This window comes from Crocodylus porosus, unplaced genomic scaffold (assembly GCF_001723895.1).
Source record: "Crocodylus porosus isolate Cpor-Errol unplaced genomic scaffold, CroPor_comp1, whole genome shotgun sequence".
In the NCBI taxonomy this organism is placed as follows: Eukaryota; Metazoa; Chordata; order Crocodylia; family Crocodylidae; genus Crocodylus; species Crocodylus porosus.
The window spans coordinates 174,085-194,662 of NW_017728903.1; the positions used below are offsets into that span (position 1 = coordinate 174,085).

General features: G+C 50.3%; 4 protein-coding genes across 5 annotated transcripts in view; 1 reads left to right on the forward strand and 3 right to left on the reverse strand.

Annotated features, from left to right (window-relative positions):
• ATP13A1 (ATPase 13A1) overlaps positions 1–8,429 on the forward strand; it is a 25,781-nt gene extending 17,352 nt beyond the window's left edge. The window contains exons 18-26 of the mRNA XM_019556697.1: positions 1,880–2,079; positions 2,481–2,577; positions 3,380–3,561; positions 4,088–4,202; positions 4,598–4,794; positions 5,240–5,382; positions 6,129–6,240; positions 6,974–7,117; positions 7,999–8,429. Coding sequence (XP_019412242.1) covers positions 1,880–2,079; positions 2,481–2,577; positions 3,380–3,561; positions 4,088–4,202; positions 4,598–4,794; positions 5,240–5,382; positions 6,129–6,240; positions 6,974–7,117; positions 7,999–8,109 — 1,301 coding nt within the window. The 3' untranslated portion in view covers positions 8,110–8,429. The remainder of the gene's footprint in view (positions 1–1,879; positions 2,080–2,480; positions 2,578–3,379; positions 3,562–4,087; positions 4,203–4,597; positions 4,795–5,239; positions 5,383–6,128; positions 6,241–6,973; positions 7,118–7,998) is intronic.
• MVB12A (multivesicular body subunit 12A) lies at positions 8,182–12,650 on the reverse strand. Its single transcript, XM_019556698.1, has 9 exons — positions 12,530–12,650; positions 12,337–12,423; positions 12,159–12,255; positions 11,638–11,764; positions 11,427–11,558; positions 10,625–10,731; positions 10,054–10,118; positions 9,363–9,419; positions 8,182–9,217 (listed from the first exon to the last, which is right to left on the reverse strand). Exons 1-9 carry the CDS (start codon positions 12,611–12,613, stop codon positions 9,155–9,157), a joined length of 819 nt encoding a protein of 272 aa, XP_019412243.1. The 5' UTR covers positions 12,614–12,650; the 3' UTR covers positions 8,182–9,154.
• Positions 12,651–12,939: 289 nt separating this feature from the next.
• DSN1 (DSN1 homolog, MIS12 kinetochore complex component) lies at positions 12,940–17,745 on the reverse strand. The gene is made up of 10 exons (XM_019556701.1): positions 17,595–17,745; positions 17,049–17,381; positions 16,660–16,733; positions 16,376–16,448; positions 16,071–16,158; positions 15,417–15,476; positions 15,093–15,164; positions 14,588–14,735; positions 13,885–13,972; positions 12,940–13,166 (listed from the first exon to the last, which is right to left on the reverse strand). Exons 1-10 carry the CDS (start codon positions 17,701–17,703, stop codon positions 13,060–13,062), a joined length of 1,152 nt encoding a protein of 383 aa, XP_019412246.1. The 5' UTR covers positions 17,704–17,745; the 3' UTR covers positions 12,940–13,059.
• Positions 17,746–19,362: 1,617 nt separating this feature from the next.
• Positions 19,363–20,578, reverse strand: part of PBX4 (PBX homeobox 4) — a 61,943-nt gene continuing 60,727 nt past the window's right edge. For both annotated transcript variants that reach the window (XM_019556703.1, XM_019556702.1), the window contains exon 9: positions 19,363–20,189. In XM_019556703.1, the coding sequence (XP_019412248.1) occupies positions 20,097–20,189 (93 nt within the window). In that variant the 3' untranslated portion in view covers positions 19,363–20,096. The remainder of the gene's footprint in view (positions 20,190–20,578) is intronic.

Below are 20,578 nucleotides of genomic sequence, written 5' to 3' on the forward strand. Positions count from 1 at the left end.
CCAGTCGTGCGTTGGGTCCCACCACGTTTCAGTGAGCCCCACTATGTCTGGGTTGGTGTCAGCTAGCAGGAGGGTAAGTTCCTCCTGCTTGTTTCCCATACTACGAGCGTTTGTGTAGAGGCATTTGAGGCCTCCTGAGGATGTATGCACTGGCCCCCTAATCACAGCATTGCCCTGGCCCCTGTTGCTGACCTGCATATATGTTCCGCTCGTTGGTCTAGGCTGGGCTGTGCTTATGAGTGCTGCTTGGTTTAGCGGTCCAAGGCTTCCTCATCTTCCCCTTCCCCTGACGAGCCTAGTTTAAAGCCCGCCGGGGGAGATCTGCCAACCTAGAAGAAAGCACACACTTACCTTTAGGGGAAAGGTGGAGCGCACCCCACCTGAGCATGTCTCTTGTTGTGATGTGTGGGTCGTTGTCGAGGAAACCAAAGCCCTCCTCGAGACACCATTCCTGAAGCCGCCAGTTGATCTCTGTGATGCAGGTCTCATGACGTCTTCCACGTCCGCTCACTGGTAGGACAGAAGAGAAAACCACCTATGCGCCAATCTCCTTCAGCACGCGCCCCAGAGCCTGGTAATCCGCCATCAGGTGATCAGGGCTTCTCCTGGCCGCATCATTAATACCCACATTAATGAGAACCATGGGGTAGTAATCGGTGGGCTGGATCACGGCCTGGATCATCCCCTTCATGTCCTGAATCTTTGCTCCAGGTAGGCAGTAGACCTCACGTGTCAAGGGGTCCTGGTGACAGATGGGGCCCTCTGTACCCCTCAGGATGGAGTCGCCTATGACGATCACTCAATGCTTTTTTCTCTGGGACTGCTTAGCTCCATCAGCCTGCTGGGATAGTGGAGAGTGTGGAGTTGCCTCTGCTCTGGTTGCCTCCTCTCCTTCCTTCTCCTCCAGGGTTGCCAGGGCCTCGTACCTGTTCTCCAGCTGGACTGGAGGAACTGGTACTGCTGTGTTACGAGCAGCCCTGGTTTTGGAGGTGACCGTCTGCCACTCTGCAGTGGAGGGCACTTCCCGAGGTGCTTCTTCCTTGGGTGTGTGGCCCTGCAGGGAAAGGAAATAGCCATCAATTTCATCCTCAGCCTGCTAACCTCCTCCTGGAGCTCCCTCACTTGCACCTCCAGGGCCTAAGGTGGGCCCCTGCAGGACAGGTGTGGAGGTCCCCAATCCCTGCCTCCTCGGGCCTTGCTGGGCAACTCCTGCAGGCCAGGGGATGGGGAGATGCCAGCCCCTCCATGGGCTCTGTCTGGGTAGAGGCCTCAGACAAGCCCCAGGTAGGCTGCCGCCCCCCAGGCAGGGGCCCTGGCAGTGCTCCGTGTCGACACCATTGTAGGAGTTGCTGCTTGTTTATGGCTTAGTGTGGTGCCTTTGCCCTGCCCTAGTAGGAGTCTTCCTCCTGGCCCTTTCTGCTCTGTTCGCACGGCAGGGCTCCCTATCAGCTCTGCTGTGTCCAGTCCCTCTGCCCACTTACCTTAGGGGGATCAGCTGCTGCTGCCCCCACTGCTGGCTCTGCTGCTGCTGCATCTGCTTCCGCTTCAGGTCAGGTAAGGGGGAGGGGGCACCCGTGCATGTGGGACACACATGTGCCTGGATCCCTCCTTTCCTTCCTGCTCCTGGCTCCCAAGTCATTCCAGGCTGAGATGCTCAGATGCTGTGGTGATGGGTCCATGCGTGCATCGTAGGTATAAGGGATGGAGCAGGGCCAGGAGCTGCTTGGGTGTCTGTCATCAGGGCTGTTGAAGGGTTTCATTCAGTAGCGATGAGGGGCTTCAAGCAGCAGGAAGTGCCATGAGCACAGCACCAATGCAGCCTCACCTCAAACTGTGCCTGGCAGCATCTATGCTTATGCCATGTATGCTCTTGTTCCAGGCTCCAGCTGGCAGTGGCAGTCCATTGATGGCACTGTAGCACTCCCTGCCCTCCCTCACACCCCGCAGGAGCTGACGCAGCAATATGACTTGTGTATCACAGGCGAGGGTCTCTCATACCTGCAGGCAGCAAGAAGGCAGCTCCTGCTGAAGCTCATCCCATGCATCCAGGTGTTTGCTCGAGTAGCACCAAAGCAAAAGGTGAGGCTCACGGCTGCCCCCTGGCTTCATGAGCAGATCCACACACCAGGTAGACCCATAAGCTTCTCGGGCTCAGTCCCTGCTGTGTTCCTTTTAACTAGAATCCTAGGCATTTGGCACCTTAGCCCTTTGTAGCTCACAGGTTTCCTGTAAAGCAGAGGCAGTACAGTGGGTCTGCCAGGCTTGAATAGGCAGGGTAACTATTAACTATATTATCATCTCCAAAGCAGCATCTGGCATGTGCCTGTAAGTGATGTAAGTGGGGAGACTGGATGGGAAGTGAGCGCAATTTGGTTCCAGTAGGATGTGTTGCTCAAGGCCACAGCCCCTTGCCTCCAAATACAAAGTCTTCTGCCAGAGTGGGCAGGCACAGGTGTTTGATGCTGCCTTTACCCCCACAGGAATTTGTGATCACCACACTGAAGGGACTGGGCTATGTCACACTGATGTGTGGGGATGGGACCAATGACGTTGGGGCTCTGAAGCACGCGGATGTGGGTGAGTCCCAGCATAGGGTAAACAGGAGGTTTGCACGTGCCCCTCTGGTTAGCTTCTGGGCCTAGGATTTGGTATTCAGAGGCTGCTTATGGTTCTTTTTCCCACACTGGTTATGCCCCCAGCAGGGAGGGGTCAGCAATGAATCCTGTTCCCTTTGGACAGAAATTTCTCTTGCAGGATAGCACAGCAAGTGCTGGACTGGTGAAATAAACACACAGCTTGTGCTTCTGGGCAGAGGGGGAAGCACAGGTTGCAAACTGCATGTCCTGGGAAAGCCTCATGGAGACTGGCCAGCTACCTTGGCCCTTGAGCAGGGGATGTGAGTGGGGGAGCCCAGCATGCACATGACAACCCCACATAGCCAGGCTACACATGAGGCTGCTTTCAGACCTGGAGGGTGGTATTTGCCTCTGCAAGGCAGGCTTGATCCTGCTGGGAGCAGTCAGAAGCCATCTCCCACAGAATCATTGGATTGGTACATCACATGCTCTGGACTTCGGTCCTTTCTACCCAGCTGAGGCTTGTAGCCTGCTTCCACTTTGCTGTTAGCCTTGCTGTTGTTCCCTATGTGCACAGTGATGGCTGCTCCCAGCAGTGACTCCTTGGTAGCACCTACCTCCTGCCTCCAGGAATTACTGGAACATTTCAGAGCTGTTTACACAGGGAGAGGATATGAGTTACCATGTAGGACATAGGGACCCTGGGGTCCTGGCTTCTAGTTCCTGCTCTGCTTTCCAACCCAGACTCATAGCATAGGGTCTTCCCTCTTCTGCTGCCTGCAGCTGACATTTTGGTCCTGCAGGGGTGGCGCTCTTGGCGAATGCTCCAGAGAGACTGCCCGAGAGGAAGAGAAAGCCTCGTGACGGGCCCAGTGATGGGAGACCTGCCCTGCCGGCCATGGGGAGTGGCATTGTGAAGCCGACCTCCCGTGGTGCCAAGCACCGGGTCCTGTCCCAAAGAGAAGAGCAGCTGGCCATCCATCGGGTTGGTAACCACATCTGTCAGGCCTGGGCCCTGCTCTGCCACCTAGGGCTTGAGGGACAGCTTTGCCCCTACTGCCCCTACCACCCTACCAGCTCCTCCCCGTCCAGAACCTTTATTGGTGGGAAGTAGTGGGGCACTGCCGTTGTTGCTTGGTGTACCTCAGAACTCTGGGGGAAGAAATGGGGTGTGGAGCCCAAGGTGGGTTGCATTTCCTCTCCCTGGGGCCCTGGTCTCTGCCCAGCTCAAGCAGGAACGTTCATGGTGGTCAGTTATTTGCATTGCTTGTAACTAGCAGCCTTGTATAGAGCCACAAGCTTGGCCTGTCTGTGCTTCCCTGGAACACTGTGGGTATCGGCCAGCTGGCTTCTATAATGCAGGATCTGTCATGAGCCATCTAATGGTTGGCAGCCAGCTGCCTTGATGGTGATGTCTGGCAGGGGCAGGCAGACCTACAGCATGTCTGTCTCCTAGCCTGTTCTAAAGACACATGCACGTCTCTCCCTTTCTCCCTTGTGCTGATGAGCAGGAGCGGATCAGCCAGGTTCTGAAGGACTTAGAAGATGATCATGTGCCCGTTGTGAAATTGGGTGATGCCAGCATCGCTGCTCCCTTCACATCCAAGCTCTCCTCCATTCAGTGCAGTAAGTGCCAGGCTGGGGGTGGGGGGGGAAGGGATTGTGCACAGCTGGGTGTGGGTGTGGGTGTAGGCATACAGGATGACTGCCCACTTCTGCCTGCAAGTCTGGCATGGCATGAACCCGTCCAAGTTTGAAGGACGAGGTGACCTCAGAGGTGAGGGAAGGGGAGATCAGACCCTGCTGTCATGGGAAATCTGCCCCAAACCACAGCTCATGGAGCAGCCAAGCCTAAGAACTGCAGCATGGTGGTGGCTGAGGGGCAGGGAGAGCCTCATCTTCTAGCCTCTAACCTAAGCACACCAGGTTCTGAGCATGAGTTGTGCTGTCTCCCAGAGGGGAGGGCAGCTGCATGGCAGAGCTGGCTGTGGAAACGACAGGGCATTTCTATCTCTCTGCAGTCTGCCACGTGATCAAGCAAGGCCGCTGCACGCTGGTGACCACACTCCAAATGTTTAAGATCCTGGCCCTGAATGCCCTGATCCTCGCCTACAGCCAGAGTGTGCTCTACCTAGAAGGGGTGAAGTTCAGTGATTTCCAGGCGACACTGCAGGGTTTGTTGTTGGCCGGCTGCTTCCTCTTCATCTCCAGGTCAAAGGTACAGGAGTCCAGTCAGGAGCTCCTGGGCTGGGGGGTGTTCCCTGGGTCATGGAAATCGGGTGGTTAGCATGTTGGGGAGAGTGAAGGGCTCTGCCTGGTCAAAGCAGCTCCTCCCTCTTTGCTTAGCCAGAGCTTGTTCATTTCCACAGTGCTAAAATGGAGGACCCTTCTGTGGCCCACCTGTGGTGTTCTGACAATGAGATCCCTGTCCAATTTGCTGGGGTGTGGGAGTGACGGTACAAAGTTCAGTGCAGACCATAGCCATATAATATACTCCTGCCAGGGCTGCCCTGCAGATGGTGTCATGGCTACAGTTCTTACCAGCACAGCTGCATGTCCCCAGGGCTCACACTGTCCTGCCAGCCAGTGCTGTGCTTGTTCCATGCTGCCATCCCTGTGCAGATCCCTTCCAGTCAAACCCTGACGTCCCTGTTTGTTTCCAGCCACTGAAAACTCTTTCTAAGGAGCGGCCATTACCCAACATCTTCAACCTGTACACGGTGCTGACAGTGCTGCTGCAGTTCCTCGTCCATTTCCTCAGCCTTGTGTACCTGTATCGTGGTGCGCAGGTTCGCAGTGAACCTAAGTGAGTGAAGTGCATTTTGCCAGAATGCCATCACATGGCTGGGTGGGGAAGCCCTGGTTGAGCAGGGAAGGGCCAGACAGACCTGCATTTATCAGGGTGCTTTGTCTTCCCTTCCTGTGGAACCTCCAGGCCACTTCAGATTCAACTTCTAAGCAGCAGGGGAAAGGGAAATGGTCCCAAAGGTTATTTAAGAGTAGATAAGTGGAAGTAGACAACTTGCCAAAGCTCAGCTGAGACTTTAAATTTTGGGGTGAGACTAGGGCACTTGTATGGACCACGTTCCACTGAAAAATGGAGTGCTGTCATTCCATTGCTGAAAAATGGGAACATGTCCTGTAGTTGGGTATACTGGAGGTAAGAGGAGCAGCTCGGGCAGGTTCAGTTTCTCCTTCCAGAAGGACATTTGCTTTCATCAATCTGCACTGTGTTGTTACAATTAGATAGATACTTTCACAGTGGAAAGTTCTGGCAAGTTCTAATCTCCCTACAGAAAATGCTGGGGCTTCGCTCTGCTCTGAAACAAGGCCATGTTTCAGGAGCTCGTGAGCTGTGCCTGCTCTGCCAGCCTCTCCCACACAATGAGTTCTGGTTCAGGGGCATGATGCTGAGAAGTGGGGGTGAAGGTCTGTGGCCTATGCTGTCCCAGAGCCCTTCTAGCCTGTAGAATCCAAGTACGGACAGGGCCCTGTGTAATCTAGCCCAGGTCCATGGGTCTTTCACAGGGGTACATCTCCATTTCTTTGAAGGAAAGAAGAGTTTGTGGATTTGTACAAAGAGTTTGAGCCCAGCTTGGTGAACAGCACAGTCTACATCATGTCGATGGCCATGCAGATGGCCACCTTCGCTATCAATTACAAGGTGAGGTGCACATAACCTGCATTCCTGGGAAGGAATAGTTCCAGACTTCAGCCTCACCTTTGCAGCTCACATGGAGTTTGGGAGGGGTGGTGCAAAAAGACAGGGCATCAATCAGCATGAGTCATGTTGCTGGGATATAGAAGAGAGCTCTTTTGCAGGCAGCAGGTGTCATAATCCTATGCTTCAGGCCTTTTCCTGAAGGGGCCAAGAAGGAATTCTACCTCTGGGTGGCACTAGCTTCTGTGAGGCAAGGGAGGGCTTCTGCCTTCTGAACCATTGAGATGTTGGCCACTGAAGCAAGTGTGGATTAGGGTGGACTTATACAGAGCATTGTGGCTAAAGGGCCTTGCTTTTCTGCTCAGGACTTTTTTCCTGCATCATACTGGAGAGGGCTCTATCACCTTCCATAGTGGAGGGCAGTCTCTCTCCTAGGGTCCACTGGGTCACACACTAACCAATTACTTTGTTGTGGCACTGGATGTGTCCTGTGGCATGTGGTTGGGTGTTCCTGCTTCTGGTACCTTGCTTGTTGCATGTGAGGCTTGAAGTGACAATTGAAGGAGCCCATCAATTAGCGTTTGCCTGTGTGCGATGGGGATGTAGCTCCACAGTCCTGCAGATCCCTTTTAGGCCTATGTAGACCTTGGTCCTGAAAACCAGCCCCCCTCTGCACCTTGTGAGTGTGGCATGTCTTTTCCTGTGTCGTGACTTGGTGCCATGTTACTTTTTCCAGGGCCACCCTTTCATGGAGAGTCTGCGAGAGAACAAGCCTCTACTGTGGAGCATTGTTCTTTCAGGTCTTGCTATTGTGGGCCTCCTTACAGGTTCCTCGCCAGAATTCAGCGAACAGTTTGGTCTGGTGGAAATCCCCACAGAGGTGAGAAGGGACTTGTCCACACACTGCCCCCCCCCCCCCAGGTGTAATTGCTGTGAAACTTCATGGCACTGGGACTTCTAGAATGGGCAGAGAGAGGTTAGGGTATGTCCCCCCGTCCCCCAGAAGTCACACACTTAACTCTCACAGGCATCTTTGCAAAATCCCATGACAGCTTTAATTACATTGGAGATCACGGACCACTGTGCAGATGGCTGTGTTTGTTATGCTGACTTTTTCAGGAGTCGGTATGGGTTCTGACTTCTATGAATGAATAGCTCACTTCCAAGGGAAGAACAAACCCCTTGACTTGATAAGAGCCCATACATAAGGAATATTAAGGGCTGTGTGTTCACTGTGAATTCAAAGTTACTTGTCTGGGTGAGTTAAGATGTCACATCATGAACGGCAATTTAGTAGTCTTAAATAGCCTTAAACAAGAACTGCCTAATTTTACACCCCCCCCCCCCCAACCACTTCTTTACAGAAGATTCTCCCCTTTCCTTGCTCTGAGCACAGCACCAGGCACCACTGCACTCTTGCTTATGCAGCAACACAGGGTCACTAAACTTTTTGAGCCCAGCCCCCTGCAGGTAGTGGTGCTGGAATACTGCCTTATCATTCTCTACATCGCAATCCAGTGTCCTGGTCAGATTAAGCAAAAGGTCACTCTTCATATCCATTCCTTTTTTTGCTAGTGCACCACATAGTAAGGTACAGTAGATGCTTACCACCAATCCCTGGCATTGCCAAAAGGCAGATTCACTGTACTTGTGTGAGGCTGAAGCCCACTAAATTCCCCAAACAGTTCATTTTATCCATAAAGTTATAGTTGAATTAACTGTGTTTGACTCATCTGAGCTCCTGTTCTCCTGGTCCCTCAGTTCAAGATCGTGATCGCTCAGGTCTTGCTGGCTGACTTCTTCCTTGCCTTGTTGGTGGACCGAATTCTTCAGTTTCTTCTGGGGAGTGCAAAACTTAAAGTGCCTTCCTGAAACAGGCCATGGTCCCAACCCCCGCCACAGTGCCAGGTGCGAGGGACAACACAGGAGGACCTGTTTCCAGGGTGCAAGGAGAATCTTTATTCTTTGGACATTGACTCTAAACCTCATCTGGGAGCAGGCACAGAAAAGCTCTCTTACGTATTCACTGGGAAACCACCCCAGTGTAACACTCAACTGCAAGGGGCATGCTGCTGACTTTTAGATAATGTTTCCAGGACATGCCACCACCTGTTGGGAGTTTTGTACTGCCCTGCACTTGAGGAAGCGTTTACAGCATTTGGTAATTAAATCAGAATCAATGTATTTTAAAACTTGTTTGGAATTTCTTCTTTTGGGGACTAAGGACATGAAAGGTGTTTAAGGCAACCCCATCAGTGAGCACACTGATTACAAAAGCAGGAGAGAAAAGCAGGTTATTCAGTTTGTTTACTTGCATATAAACAGGCCTGTAAAAGCTTTGGCAAAAAAAAAAAAAAAAAACGTAGCTTAATCTGTAGGAAAGTATCAGCCTCAAATCCTTTGGGCTGCTTAGTGTTTCTGCCATATAAAGAAAAGAAATTATGCACCATGTGTGCCTCTGGTCTGGTGGGGGGGAGGAGAATAGGTGTAGGTACATTTACCTCCATCAGAACGATTAATGCTGATGGGCCAACACCTCTCACTGGCAACATGACACGTGATCCCTTGTTGTACAAAGGAATAACACATGGGCAAACCCATCCTGAAACCTTGCACAGGACATCTAGCCTAAGTCAGCATGCACCCCCCTGCCCCATCCTGGGCAGGTTAGAGGCTACTGTTCTTCAGGCTACAGCTACAACTACCCTGGGAACAAAATCTTACAGAAGTTGCTAAACAGGGGAGCACCAAAGAGATCCAGACCCATGTGCTCTAACAAGTACAAGGCTAGAGGGCAGCAGAGAGGGTTTGGTCTGGCACAGGACTGTTTATCTGGGAGAGTCAAGTACAACACGGTGGTCATGGACATCAGCCTCAGTGGGTCAGATCTTGGCCACGTTTGAAGCCATCTCTGCTGTTAGCAGATGCTGGGTGGGAGTCTGGCAGCTGCAGTCCTTTCAACTACAAAAGTGTAATCGTACTGGAACAGAAAGAGAACAAGCCAAGCTCTGTGAATACCAAGGCCAGCACTGGGCTGCCATGCATAAAGATCCAGCTGCTCCCCTTGTCAGACCAATCTCCTCCCCCAGTGTGTTACCAATGAGGCTGGAGGGCTCAGTCCTTACCTCTTTCTCAATGTCAGCAAGTGACTTGATGTTCAGATTATTTAAGAAGGAAAAGGCCTGGAAGAGAGGTAACCATGTGGTAAAGCATTTGTGTTTTCTTCACAAGCCCCCCTCACCCCTGCTGCTTCACCCCTAAGGGCTGAGTCATTTGTTCTGGATTCAGTTCACCTGCTGAATTAGATCTGTTCCCTGATCCCTGCAGGTGGCAGAAGAAACTGCCTGCTTCTCCTCTGCCTCTGATGCACAGCTGGGTTCCCTCAAGCCCAAGACATTAGCCACAGCTCAAATGAGAAGAACCAGTCAACTTGGTCTATGCCCCAAAGAGCTGAGAACTTTTGCATGCATTGCCAGTGTGTCCTACTCCAAGTTACTCCCTGATTGTCAGACCAGTTTACTGACTGACTGTCCTACTCGCATCCCTTTTTTCCCTTCCTGTTACATAGGGCAAGGTTCATCTACCACCATCTGAGCATGATTCACCTGCTGTTGCAGGGCCTTAGTCTAGGGCAAAAGCCTCAAAGGTTCTGCCCTGTCTGTTAGTCATTGGTGTCTTGTGGTCTGGGCTTGGGGATCCTGGTGGTCCCTCCGAGCCTGTTATTCCTGAGTGCTCTGAAAGGCATGTATGGAGTTGGACAATACTAGATGCTGATCCAGGGATACTGCAGTTGTGCTAACCTGTAGCAATACTCACATGAGTGCCACGAGCGAGGCTGCTTTCGAATTTGGGGTGTAATGTGAATGGCACTCCATCCATTGCTGAGGAGAGAGAGATGCTCATTAGACTCAGGCTGCTACTGTCTGAGCCCCAGTACCTGCCCCACAGACCAAGTGATTGATTTCTGGGAAGGGATATGTGGCAGCTCAGTACAGCACATCCACACTGCTTCTGTAGGGGAAAACGGGGGCAGGGAGGAGGAAAGAGGCCCAGCCTGACTGAGACATCGGTTTCCTGGCAGAAGTACAGGTAAGCTTTTAGTGCTTAACTTCTGAACTAGTAGAGGGCTTGAAGCAGCAAGAGCAAGTCTGGCCAGATTCATGTAACAACTCTACCACCCAAACACCAGAAGGCAGCATGCCCCACGGAAAGACATCCCAGCCGAACGAAACGCCATAGTGCACAAGAGATGGAGACCACCTTACACAGTCACTTCTGCCTGAAGTATGCAACTGCACTGAGAAGCTGACATGCTCACAGATGACTAAGACTGACAGGGGTGGTCTATTAAGCAACTCCTCTCGTTTCAAGAGTGACTTGCACTTACCCGAAATGCCATAGAGATTAGAGGCCTCATAAATGGAGTCATGTCGCTTAAGAGATGCGTGTTTTGAGCCAAAGTGAGTGGCAGACTTCTCTGATGGGAACTCCATCCTGCAGAGCAGAAACTTAACTAAGTCTGTGAAATCCTGTGGACTTCAGCTGTTTTTATCTGCCAGTTCTGTGGCACAAATTCCTTCTTCTGCTTAGAGCAGGGGTGGGCAAAATGCAGCCCACCAGGCCATTCTATCTGGCCTGTGGACCCCTCCAAAATTAAGAAAATTAATGTTTATCTGCCCCTGGCTGCCTGTCATGTGGCCCTCAATGGCTTACCAAAACTCAGTAAACAGCCTTCCGCCCCAAAATAATTGCCCAGCCCTGGCTTAGAGTCTTAAAGCAATGCTAACCTGGGCTTCCAGTACTCCTGTGGACAACAAGTCTCCTCTTTGTGCACAGAAAGTGTAAGGTACTTCCCCAAACCCTTATGCCTCACCAGATAAACAGTTAAAGGATTTTAAATCCACAGTACTTTACTGCTCACCTACTGTTTCTGGAAACTAAACCACTGTAACTTTAAAGCTGGTTGTTCAGTTTGAGTAAATGAGCAAACTCCTGAAAGGATCGCATCAGTTCAGCTAATGGTGTGTCCCATCCCTTCACTCCTTTAAAATGGCTTAACATTACAGCTGTCCTTGGGGAGCACAAGCAAAGCGCCACAACAAACCAAGCTGAGGCCACACTAACCAACCAGGACACAATCGCAGTGCAGGAGCCTGTCAATAAAAACAGAGGTGGCCCCAAACACTCACTTGGCTTGGTTGGGTTCAGCTGTTTCTAGTGAAAGTTGCTTCAGGGTGAGACTGATGTTTCTTGGCTTGGGGAGGGGCTTGGGTTTAGGAGCATGTCCCTTTTTACACCAAATAGCGAAGCTGCCGATTTCTCTAAAGAAGACAAAAGCATGTCGAAGCCACAGAAAGCAAGTGCTGAGGGGCAGCAGAAGGGGAGGGGGCATCGTGTTACCCGATTTTCACATAGTGTGGGACTGCTTTGCTTTTGCTGCTCAGCTTGATGTCAAATACCACAAGCTCTGCTGTGCCCACGGGCACAAGCCTCACGCACACGCGCTTCTTCTTGGAGACTGCTGTTCCTGAGGGGGAGCGAGGGGGCTGTGTCACTGCCCGTATGAACTTGCAAAGCACCAGTGTGCAGGGGTTGGCTCTGCCAGTGACCCACCCCACGAGCCGCACAGACCCCGCAGGGCTCCTGAGGGTGGGAAGACCAGTACCGACACCAGCCGTCTCAGTAGCTTCCCAGCAGGAGCAGGACTGAGCTCTGCCACCACCCGCTGCTTTAAAAATCCCACTCCCATCAGGGGGAAGAGCTGGTCCTAAGTAAGGGCCCTGGGAATCACTGATGGGGCTTTCCCGGCCCCTGCGGGCTACAGGCGAGCCCGGGAGTCGCGGTGCCTGCGCTGGGGGCCGGGCTCCCCCCTGCTGCGCGGGGAGTGCTGCGGGCTCAGGGCAGCCGGCCGGGGGACTCACGGGGCTCCAGGAACTCCTGCGCGTAGGCGTAGCCCGCAGGCAGCGCCGTCCTCTCGCCGAGCACCTGCACGTCCGCCACCACGTCCCCCGGGCCGGCCTGCGGGGAGCAGAGGGGCTGGGCACGGGCCGCCGCACCGGGGTCCCGACTCCTCGCTCAGGCGCCCCCCACCCCCCTCACCTGGCAGCTCTGGCAGAGGTAGTAGCTGGATTTCTGCCCGAACCCCTTCCCGAAGTTGGCGGCGGCGCCTTCCACCGTGCTCAGGATCTGGGGGCAAGACACGGGGCTCGGTCAAGCGAGGCCCCGGGACTAGTGGGGGGCCGCCACCGGGCGGGGGGGGGCGAAGCTAGAGGCTCGGGGCGGGTCTGCTCACTGGGGTCCAGGCGGTGGGCAGCGCGGCGGGGCTGGAGGCCCAGGCCACCCCCGACAGTGGGACAGGTTCCGCTGACACCGACATCGCACCCCGTTGCAGTTCCTCGCGGCGGGAGGCGGGGCTCCAGTACCCCATATGTCCTTCTGCCCCTATTGGCCTCTCAGTGAAGCGGCACCCTGCAATTGGCTCTCCCGATGTGACGGACGGCTACTGCAGCCAATGAGACGTCCCCATGCAGGACGATCGTTACGTCATTTGAATGCGGAAGCGGGAAATACCTGGCACGGGCCTGGTTTCGCACGCATGCGCAGATCAGCTGAGCCACCCACCCCACCCCTACTTCCCCTGCCCCACCCCTCCCTCGCACTGCAGCCCACGTGACAGCGGCCGTAGTTTCTGCTTTATTCACATCCCGGCGCGGCGCGGACAAGCCCGATACAGACTTAGGCTATTGTAAGCCCCACGCGACTGCTGCCCCGGACGCCGGAAGGGGCAGGCAAAGGCAGGAACGACCCGCCCAGCGCCTGCCTTCAGCCCTCAGGCGGCTGCTGGTTCCCAGCACCATGTAGCTGCTTCCTGGCCCCCCCCAGCAGCTTCCGCACAGGCGAGTTCTCCAAGTGGCAGAAGGTTCTTGAGGCTGGAAGAGAAGTCACCGTGAGCAGCACAGCCTGGGCCTGGCCCCAGGTTGGTGCAAGTCAGGAACTCCCAGCACCTCACCACCACTTGTGCAAGGTGAAGGCCCCAAACCTGCCCCAGCCCTTCACTTGGCCTCAGTTTCCCCATGTCTACAGCCCAGACTTTGTTTTGATGGTACCCTCCACAAACCCCAACATTAGACTACAACCAGCTGCTCTTAGCTCTTCCTCCTAAAAACCTAGTACAATACCCAGCAACTGAGGGCTGATTTTGCCAATTCTTGGCTTGAAGAACACCAGGCAGCAGGTTGATATGGATAGTTTCAACAGGCAGTGTTCAGAGGTGCCATATGTTTTTCAAGGTCGCATGGAAGCACCTTGGTATCAAGCAGCACAATGTTCAACTAAACCTATAGACATCTTTCATCTAACTTCCAATATTAGCTTACTGATGGTATAGGGTTGTCCAGCACAACAAATCAGTAGGAAGCATATGCTTGAACAGAGAGACCCTATCCTCTCCCTTTCCCCATGAAAAGGGGGATTAAGAGCTATAATAAAAATAAATAAATCCTTTGTTAAATAATTGTTCTATCATCCTTAGTCCCTAATACCTTTTAATGCCACATAAGACAGTGTTTGCTGGACTGAGCAAAATGCCAGTTCTGAATTCAATGAACAAGCAGCAAGTACTGTCCCATAGAAGAAACAGCCCCTTACCAAGTTGTTCTGATAAATTCTGGAGGTACTGGGTACTGTCTCTCATGAATGCTTGCAACAACTTCACTGCCATCTGCATTTCATCCAGCTACAAAACACAAGAGGGAAATTTCAGGGAAACTTTCAACACAAAAGAAAAGCAAAGCTTTTGATGGTTTAATGAACTAGATGAATAAGCAAACATTAAACCAAAGCATCAATAATTAATTCAATAAACATGTTCACGGTTTTTTTTAAACCTGTCATACAGGTGTGTAACACAGAATGAATCATAAAAACAGAGCAACAACTTTCTCATGTTTGTTGTTGGAGAATTTGTCTGTAAACAGTGAATGACCCTTGTGCTAAAATTCCATGCTGCAGAGTACAGAAGACAACCCTTCTTCAAAGGATCAAAAGTACTCTAACAGCTCCCACATATTCTGTCTCTTCCAAAGGCAACTGATCTAACACTGAGAAGAGAATCCAGTGTTTCCACAACAATATACAATACGTGTGTTATCTCTGGACAGTGAAATCTAGTTAATTCACTGATGTACCCACACAGTGATATTAGTTCACTGTCATTCCAATCCCCTACCCACACCTGTTTCCACCAACAATCAACATCTGATTACTTCTCTACCAAATAATTCACCATTATTTCCATTTCCCTTGAAGTGGTAAATTAATACTATGTTACAGGGACTGAGATGCAACTCACCACGAGCTCCATGCAATCAAAGACCTCACTCTGGCTGTCTAATATTCTCTGGTAGTCAGGCTTGCTGTTGATAACCTTAGCCTGAGATGATCCTAAATAATCAGCAGGATCCACCTCCTCTTCATTTGCCTTGCACTTCTCCAATTGTCTTAAAAAAAACCCAAACAAACAAAAAAACCCCACGAAAACAGCAAAGAACAAATTGAACCACTGCATAATGTTAAGTGTCCAGTTTCCATGAAGCCTGGCATAGGCATGACTGACAGCAGATTAGTTGCACCTGTTATCTCATAGGTGTAACTGTGGGCTGAGATCATGTACATTCAGTTACACTTAAAGCACAGAGTTTACAGGTGACCCCAAATGCTAAAGATTTTTTTAAGCAATTTAAATCTCAAATATTGCAATAATACTCAAAAGGTCAAATTAAAGCCCTCTTAGATTCCCAGTATTAAATCTTATTTTCTTTAATTGAGAAGGATAAGACACAGGATAATCATCTAACCTGGGCATTTCTTCAGCCATTTTCTCATAACTTATTACAAGCTGATCCCAAGACTGACACTCCACAGTAAACCTGCAAAGTGACCAAAAAGAGGATAGAAAGATTAAGTGTGGGAGAAAGACCAACTTGCTGGGTTCTTGAGAGAGTTTAGTGTGTTAGTCCTATGTCAAGCTTCTCTTCATATATAGATAGTATTCTCCCCTCATTTCAAATACACAACTTGGTGTTTAAACAAGGGGCTCAGTGACAATCCAGAAAACTGCAAGAAAAAGCTCATCTGTATCCAACTGTAGGAAGCTAGGCTTGGACTCAATTTAATCTCACCTGGCTATATATTCCTTAATCTGGGCCAAAGACTCGCCAAGCGCAGGGTCCGACAAAACCCTAAAACACACAAGCACAAAGTGAAATACAATCTAAAAGGTATAACAGGCAGTTTGTACCCACACAGGGTCATGACGATTCCTTCGTTTTTTTGCACTGTGCCTGCACGAACGCCTAAGGTAACAGACTACAAATGCAACCAAGCACGCGCTTGTGGATGAGTCTAGTACTCCTCCAGACATGAGTGCCCCAACTACTCCAATGAATATTTTCCATCCGTATCAGCAGATTTCTCTCTCTTTCTTTAACACATGTATGACTGACCCACCTATAGAGTCCCCACATTTGTCCAAAGCATGAACTCTCAGGGGCTGTGAGTTCAGTGTTCCCACATGACTTATGCAGACAAGAGTTGTGGCATTTTAGCCTGTAGACCTTTACTCATAATTAAAACATTCCAGTACTAAAGACTGTAATCCTGCAACACATCATCATCATCATCCTCAACATCCATATGAGCTTCTTACTGCCTATAGATGCAGAACTTTGATTAGTTTAATGTGCTGCAGTGCAAGATAGTTGAACAGAAGCTAAACTAGAACCTCCACTCCAACATGGGACAATAACACAGTGACCGTGGAGACGCGTCATTACCCTGGAGTCTCCTCTGCACATTTCTTCAGCGTTCCATCCAGCTTCAATCTCTCTATGCAGCGCTTTAGCTCCTCTAAAACTGAGTTCCCTGCAAATGAGGTCAGTTCTGCATCAGTGGACAGTTTAGTGATCAGTTCCACAGGCTTCAGTAGAATGAAGCTCAACTCTGCAATCAATGCTTGGTTTGGTGCTCTGACTTACAGCTCTTCAGCTGCTTCCCAAAACCATCTTAAACAGAAGATACGACTTAAACAGAAGATATGACTCTCCCAATGCACAACTAAAGATATTCCAAGGAGACTCACTGTTTGCTCTGAAAGCCTCAGGGCTGAACCCATCAGTCTGCATCAAGGCACATTCCAGCTTCTGGGCAGAAAACTGAAAGAATAAAAAAAGCAATATCCTTTTTTTCCACCCCCGCCTTTTTTCTTTTTTTTAAGAACAGCTATTCAAAGGATATTGAGTAGCTTTTCATTAGGCTACCTCATAAAGAGGAGGAAAACTGTGGTTTAGCCAAGTGCAACAGGAGGAAGAGTAAAAAGCACCACAGCAAAGTTTCTCCTTTCACCATACACAACTAAAGTCTCACCTGAAAACTGGACAGCAGGAGCTCAGCAAGTCTGTCAGTCCCTGGCAAATCCAGGCTGATTGATTTGCTCAGTTCTAAAAAAAAAGTAAATTCAAAACTTTTTAAAAAGGTAGTATTTACCCCAAGCTGTGAGTAGCTGAAATAGTCCATACCTGGACTCATGCTTTTGCACTCTAGAGACATTGGCAAGATTGAGGAGACTGTTCATCGCAGCAGAACATTTAACTTTCAAGTGTGGGCACGGCCAATGCAGTCCACAATGAAGCAACTTTCAGGGCCAAGCTGGTCCCTTCATGCTTTAAATACACATATCGACTCAGAGCTCTACTGGCCCAGATTCTCACATAAGTTTCCCATCAGTCTGCTCACAAAAAAAGGGCAGCACATACCTGTCACATCAGGGTGAAAAGGAGGCAGTGACTTCCGGCGCTTAGTTCCCTTCAGACTGGAGCGACGCCAGGAGCGACGGGTGACTCGTGACCTGGAGGATGAGGGGGGTGACCCAAAAGCCAGGGCCTTCCTGGGACTGCTTTTCCAGGGCAATGCCTGCTTGGGACTGGGGGCCTGCCTGCCCGTGGTGGGGCTGTGACCAGACCAGGACCTTTTCCTTTCTGCCCTCTCACAGGGGCTCGCTCGTGCCCTCACTGCAGCTCCAGGGCTCGGTACTTTCTGTAGCTCCGAACAGCCCCAGGGCTCGGCTCCCTCTGCCCCAGCCTCGCCTCCTACGAGAGACAAGCAACCAACACATCACCGGGTCGGGGGGTAGAGCGAATACGACCTCCCACAGGACTCGCCCGCAGGCCCTGGACCCAACCCCAATGGTGTCCGCTCCGGCCCGCAGGGCGGCCCCGGTTTCTAGGCAGGTCCGGGACCAGGCGAGAAGTCTCCGTCGGAGCCCGGGCTCCCGGCTCTGCCGGAGCTGCGCGGCGCCTCACCTCGGGGCATCCCGCCGCTGCCGCACCCCAGGGCAGTGCTCAGGGCGGGCTCTAGCGCGCCTGCTGCCCCGCAGCCCCAGCCGGGCTCCTGAGCGGCTACCACCTCCATCGCGCCCGCGCTCGCTCAAACGTCCGCAGTGCCTGCCGGGACCCGTACTTCTCCACGCATGCGCCAGCTGCGAGCCAGGCAACAGCAGGGTTGGGGTGAGATGAGGCTGAGCCGGTGCAGGGCATTCTGGGCACCGCTGGGGATGCTGGGAGGTGTGGTCCTGCCGCGGCGGGCGGCGCCCGGAGCCGCCGGTCCCGGGCAGACCCGAGGCGGTGTTGCCAGGTGTACGATCATTTCAACCCTTGTACGATGAATAAAAGTGCTCACACTGTACAATACGTTTTGAGGCAGCTCACTGATGCAGCAAACTCCAGTCATTCTCAGGGCGTCTTAACTTATTTCTGGGTTTGCTTCAGCACCTTCTTACCCTGCTAGCCTCGAAATAAAGAAATGCTTCAGCTTTGGTGAAACAATTCTCTCACCGGACAGAAACAGTGAGCAATATTATGTAAATAAGACTTATTTGGATATGATTTCATAGTACACGTTTTTTCAGCAAATGCAATAATTTTGAGCTTCCAGTATGATCATTTCATATTTAAGACCTGACCATGCTGAACCACAGTGCCAGGCTGTGAGCTGGCTAGAACTGCTTGGGAAAGACTGGGGAGCCTCACAGCTCCAGCAACTCCCCAGGAACAGCAGCACAGAGAGGCAGAGATGGGCCAGGAGCAGGGGACCAAAGCAGCTGCTTCCCCAGGAACAGCTGCTCTGGGAGGCACTAGAATTTGTTCTTCCACTCCCAACCTGTGAGCACTGGGGACAGGTTTAAAATGAATGAAATTTTTTCTTTTTTATGCAACACACAGTTCACTTCAGGAAGGCTTTGCCCTCAGGACAGCAGAGCCCAATGAACAGAGGGATTGGATACATCCATGCTTGATGGATTGATTTATGGCTGCTGAACAGAACAGCTTGGGGATGCTTCCTCTGACATCTCTAAACCAATATATAGAGGCAAAGCAGATGTTGAAGAGAGGTCTCCCTAGAGCAGTGGTTTTCAACCCTTTTTTGTACCAGGACCCATTTGTAAACAACTACAACCAGTCCTGAACCAGTGCTCCTCACTTCTGACCTGCTGCCCCTCCTCCACCCCCCAGCACCCTAGTGTGTAGGGGAGGGTGGGGCATAGTAAGCCCCAAGCAACCCCTTGCAGGCTGGAAGTCTGATGGCCTGCAAGGGAAAAGCCAGTTTCCCATATTTTTCTCCTTTAAAAAAGGAGAATCCATTCTTAAAGTTTGTTTGCAATTCATAGATTCTTGCAACCCACTTTTGGGTCACAACCCACAGGTTGAGAAACACTGAGCTAGAGCAGTGGTTTTCAACCCGTGGTTCACAAACTCCTGGAAGTACACAGACTGTCTACAGGGTCTGTGAAAGATGACTATGATCAAATCAGAAGTACGTTCTTCATTCGTGGATCCCTTTGAATAAGGGTGAAAGCTACTTGTTCTAGAGCTACCTGGTTCAATACTCCCCCGCCCCACAGCATCCACCCCTACAACTGGGCTAGATGGACCATTGATCTGATGAAGCACAGCACTTCTACTGTTCTTATGACACACACAATGGTTTCTTGACTCTAGTAGCAGGTAATTTTGCAGCTGTTTCAAATCTGTAAGCCCCTAAGATTTAAGGAAAGGCTGATAAAAAGGCAGGAAGGAAAAAGGCTTTGGAAGTTTATTATCTTTGATAAAATTTCAACTGAAAATGATGGACTTTGTCTTAACATTTCGTAAATGCACAAAAATCTATTCACAGGGAAGTCAGAGTTTACACTAGACATTAAATTCGAACTATATGAAATGACACAAAAGATGGAAGTTCCTATTCAAGAGCAAAGTCCAATGAAAGTTTTGGTAAAGCAGTGTTCTGTTCTGGTTAATTAGTTCAGAATGAACTTGAGTTAAGAAAAGCTTATTTTCCTATACAAAATTACAATACAGAGAACGCATACAATTACAAATACAGGGGGTTTAATTGTTAGTATCTATCAACTAGAACAGAAGTTTCATAGTAAAAAAATTTTATGGAAATTAAAATAAGTCAATTCTTTTTAAACTGGAAAACTTGAGACAAATGCCAAGTCCTAGAAGAAGAGAGATTTTTCAGATTCTTACCATAAAATTGATATTTAAAAAATGAATTTGGTTAGGAAAATGAAGCAAGTTCTTTTAAAACAATTTCACATCCCAATGGGCAGAATCAAGAACTCAACTGTGTGAGGCTGAGAGGTAGAGAGGTATCATTGAAATCACAATCTTCTTCTATTGGTTCCAGGGTTTTGAGGTAATTAGCTGTGTGTCAAGTTGTACAAACTATAATATTGGCAAAAGCAACATTGACAAATTACACTAATGACCTCTTTCCTCTCATCAATCGGTCCTAAAAACTTAATTAGATGCATCTGAATTAACACTTCCAGGGTCTCCAGCAGGTGACGTGATTGATGAAGGAGTTGTAGTGTCCTGCCAGCTGCCATTAGCCTGGAGGGGAGGTGGAAAAAACATATCATTAAAGCCTTAAGATGGTACTTGGATCCAGGAGCATCTATGTTCTTATTACCACATTTGAAGGGGAATTAGTGCTTATGAAAATATAGAACTAAACATTAGTTTAGGCAGGACATAGTGCAGTTAGATGCCACTGTGGTAATAAATTTAACCCGGCTCCTAACTTGACTAAGAAAACAGACAGAGACCAGAGGTGCCGATACTGCTTATTTCAGTTAAATGTTCTGAGATAAGGAATCCTGCATGCCTTGTTTTGTCTTGATATATTACCCTGTGTACAGATCTTAAGTTTATTTTCTCTCTGAGAAACCAGAAACTGATAACTATTTCTATAAGCACAATGTTTCACTCTTCTTTAAGTA

Bases quoted from the DNA above. Each gene is read 5' to 3' on its own strand.
- MVB12A (XM_019556698.1), bottom strand. From the start codon at position 12,613: ATGTCGGTGTCAGCGGAACCTGTCCCACTGTCGGGGGTGGCCTGGGCC. The intron at 11,559-11,637 runs GTAACACGATGC...TGTCTTCTTTAG, and splicing joins CCACACTATGTGAAAATCGG to AGAAATCGGCAGCTTCGCTA. The intron at 10,732-11,426 runs GTGAGTGTTTGG...TCTGCTCTGCAG, and splicing joins GCTGAACCCAACCAAGCCAA to GATGGAGTTCCCATCAGAGA.
- DSN1 (XM_019556701.1), bottom strand. From the start codon at position 17,703: ATGGAGGTGGTAGCCGCTCAGGAGCCCGGCTGGGGCTGCGGGGCAGCA. The intron at 16,159-16,375 runs GTGAGTCTCCTT...CCTCATTTGCAG, and splicing joins TGAGGCTTTCAGAGCAAACA to GGAACTCAGTTTTAGAGGAG. The intron at 13,167-13,884 runs GTAAGGGGCTGT...CTTCTCTTCCAG, and splicing joins GAATTTATCAGAACAACTTG to CCTCAAGAACCTTCTGCCAC.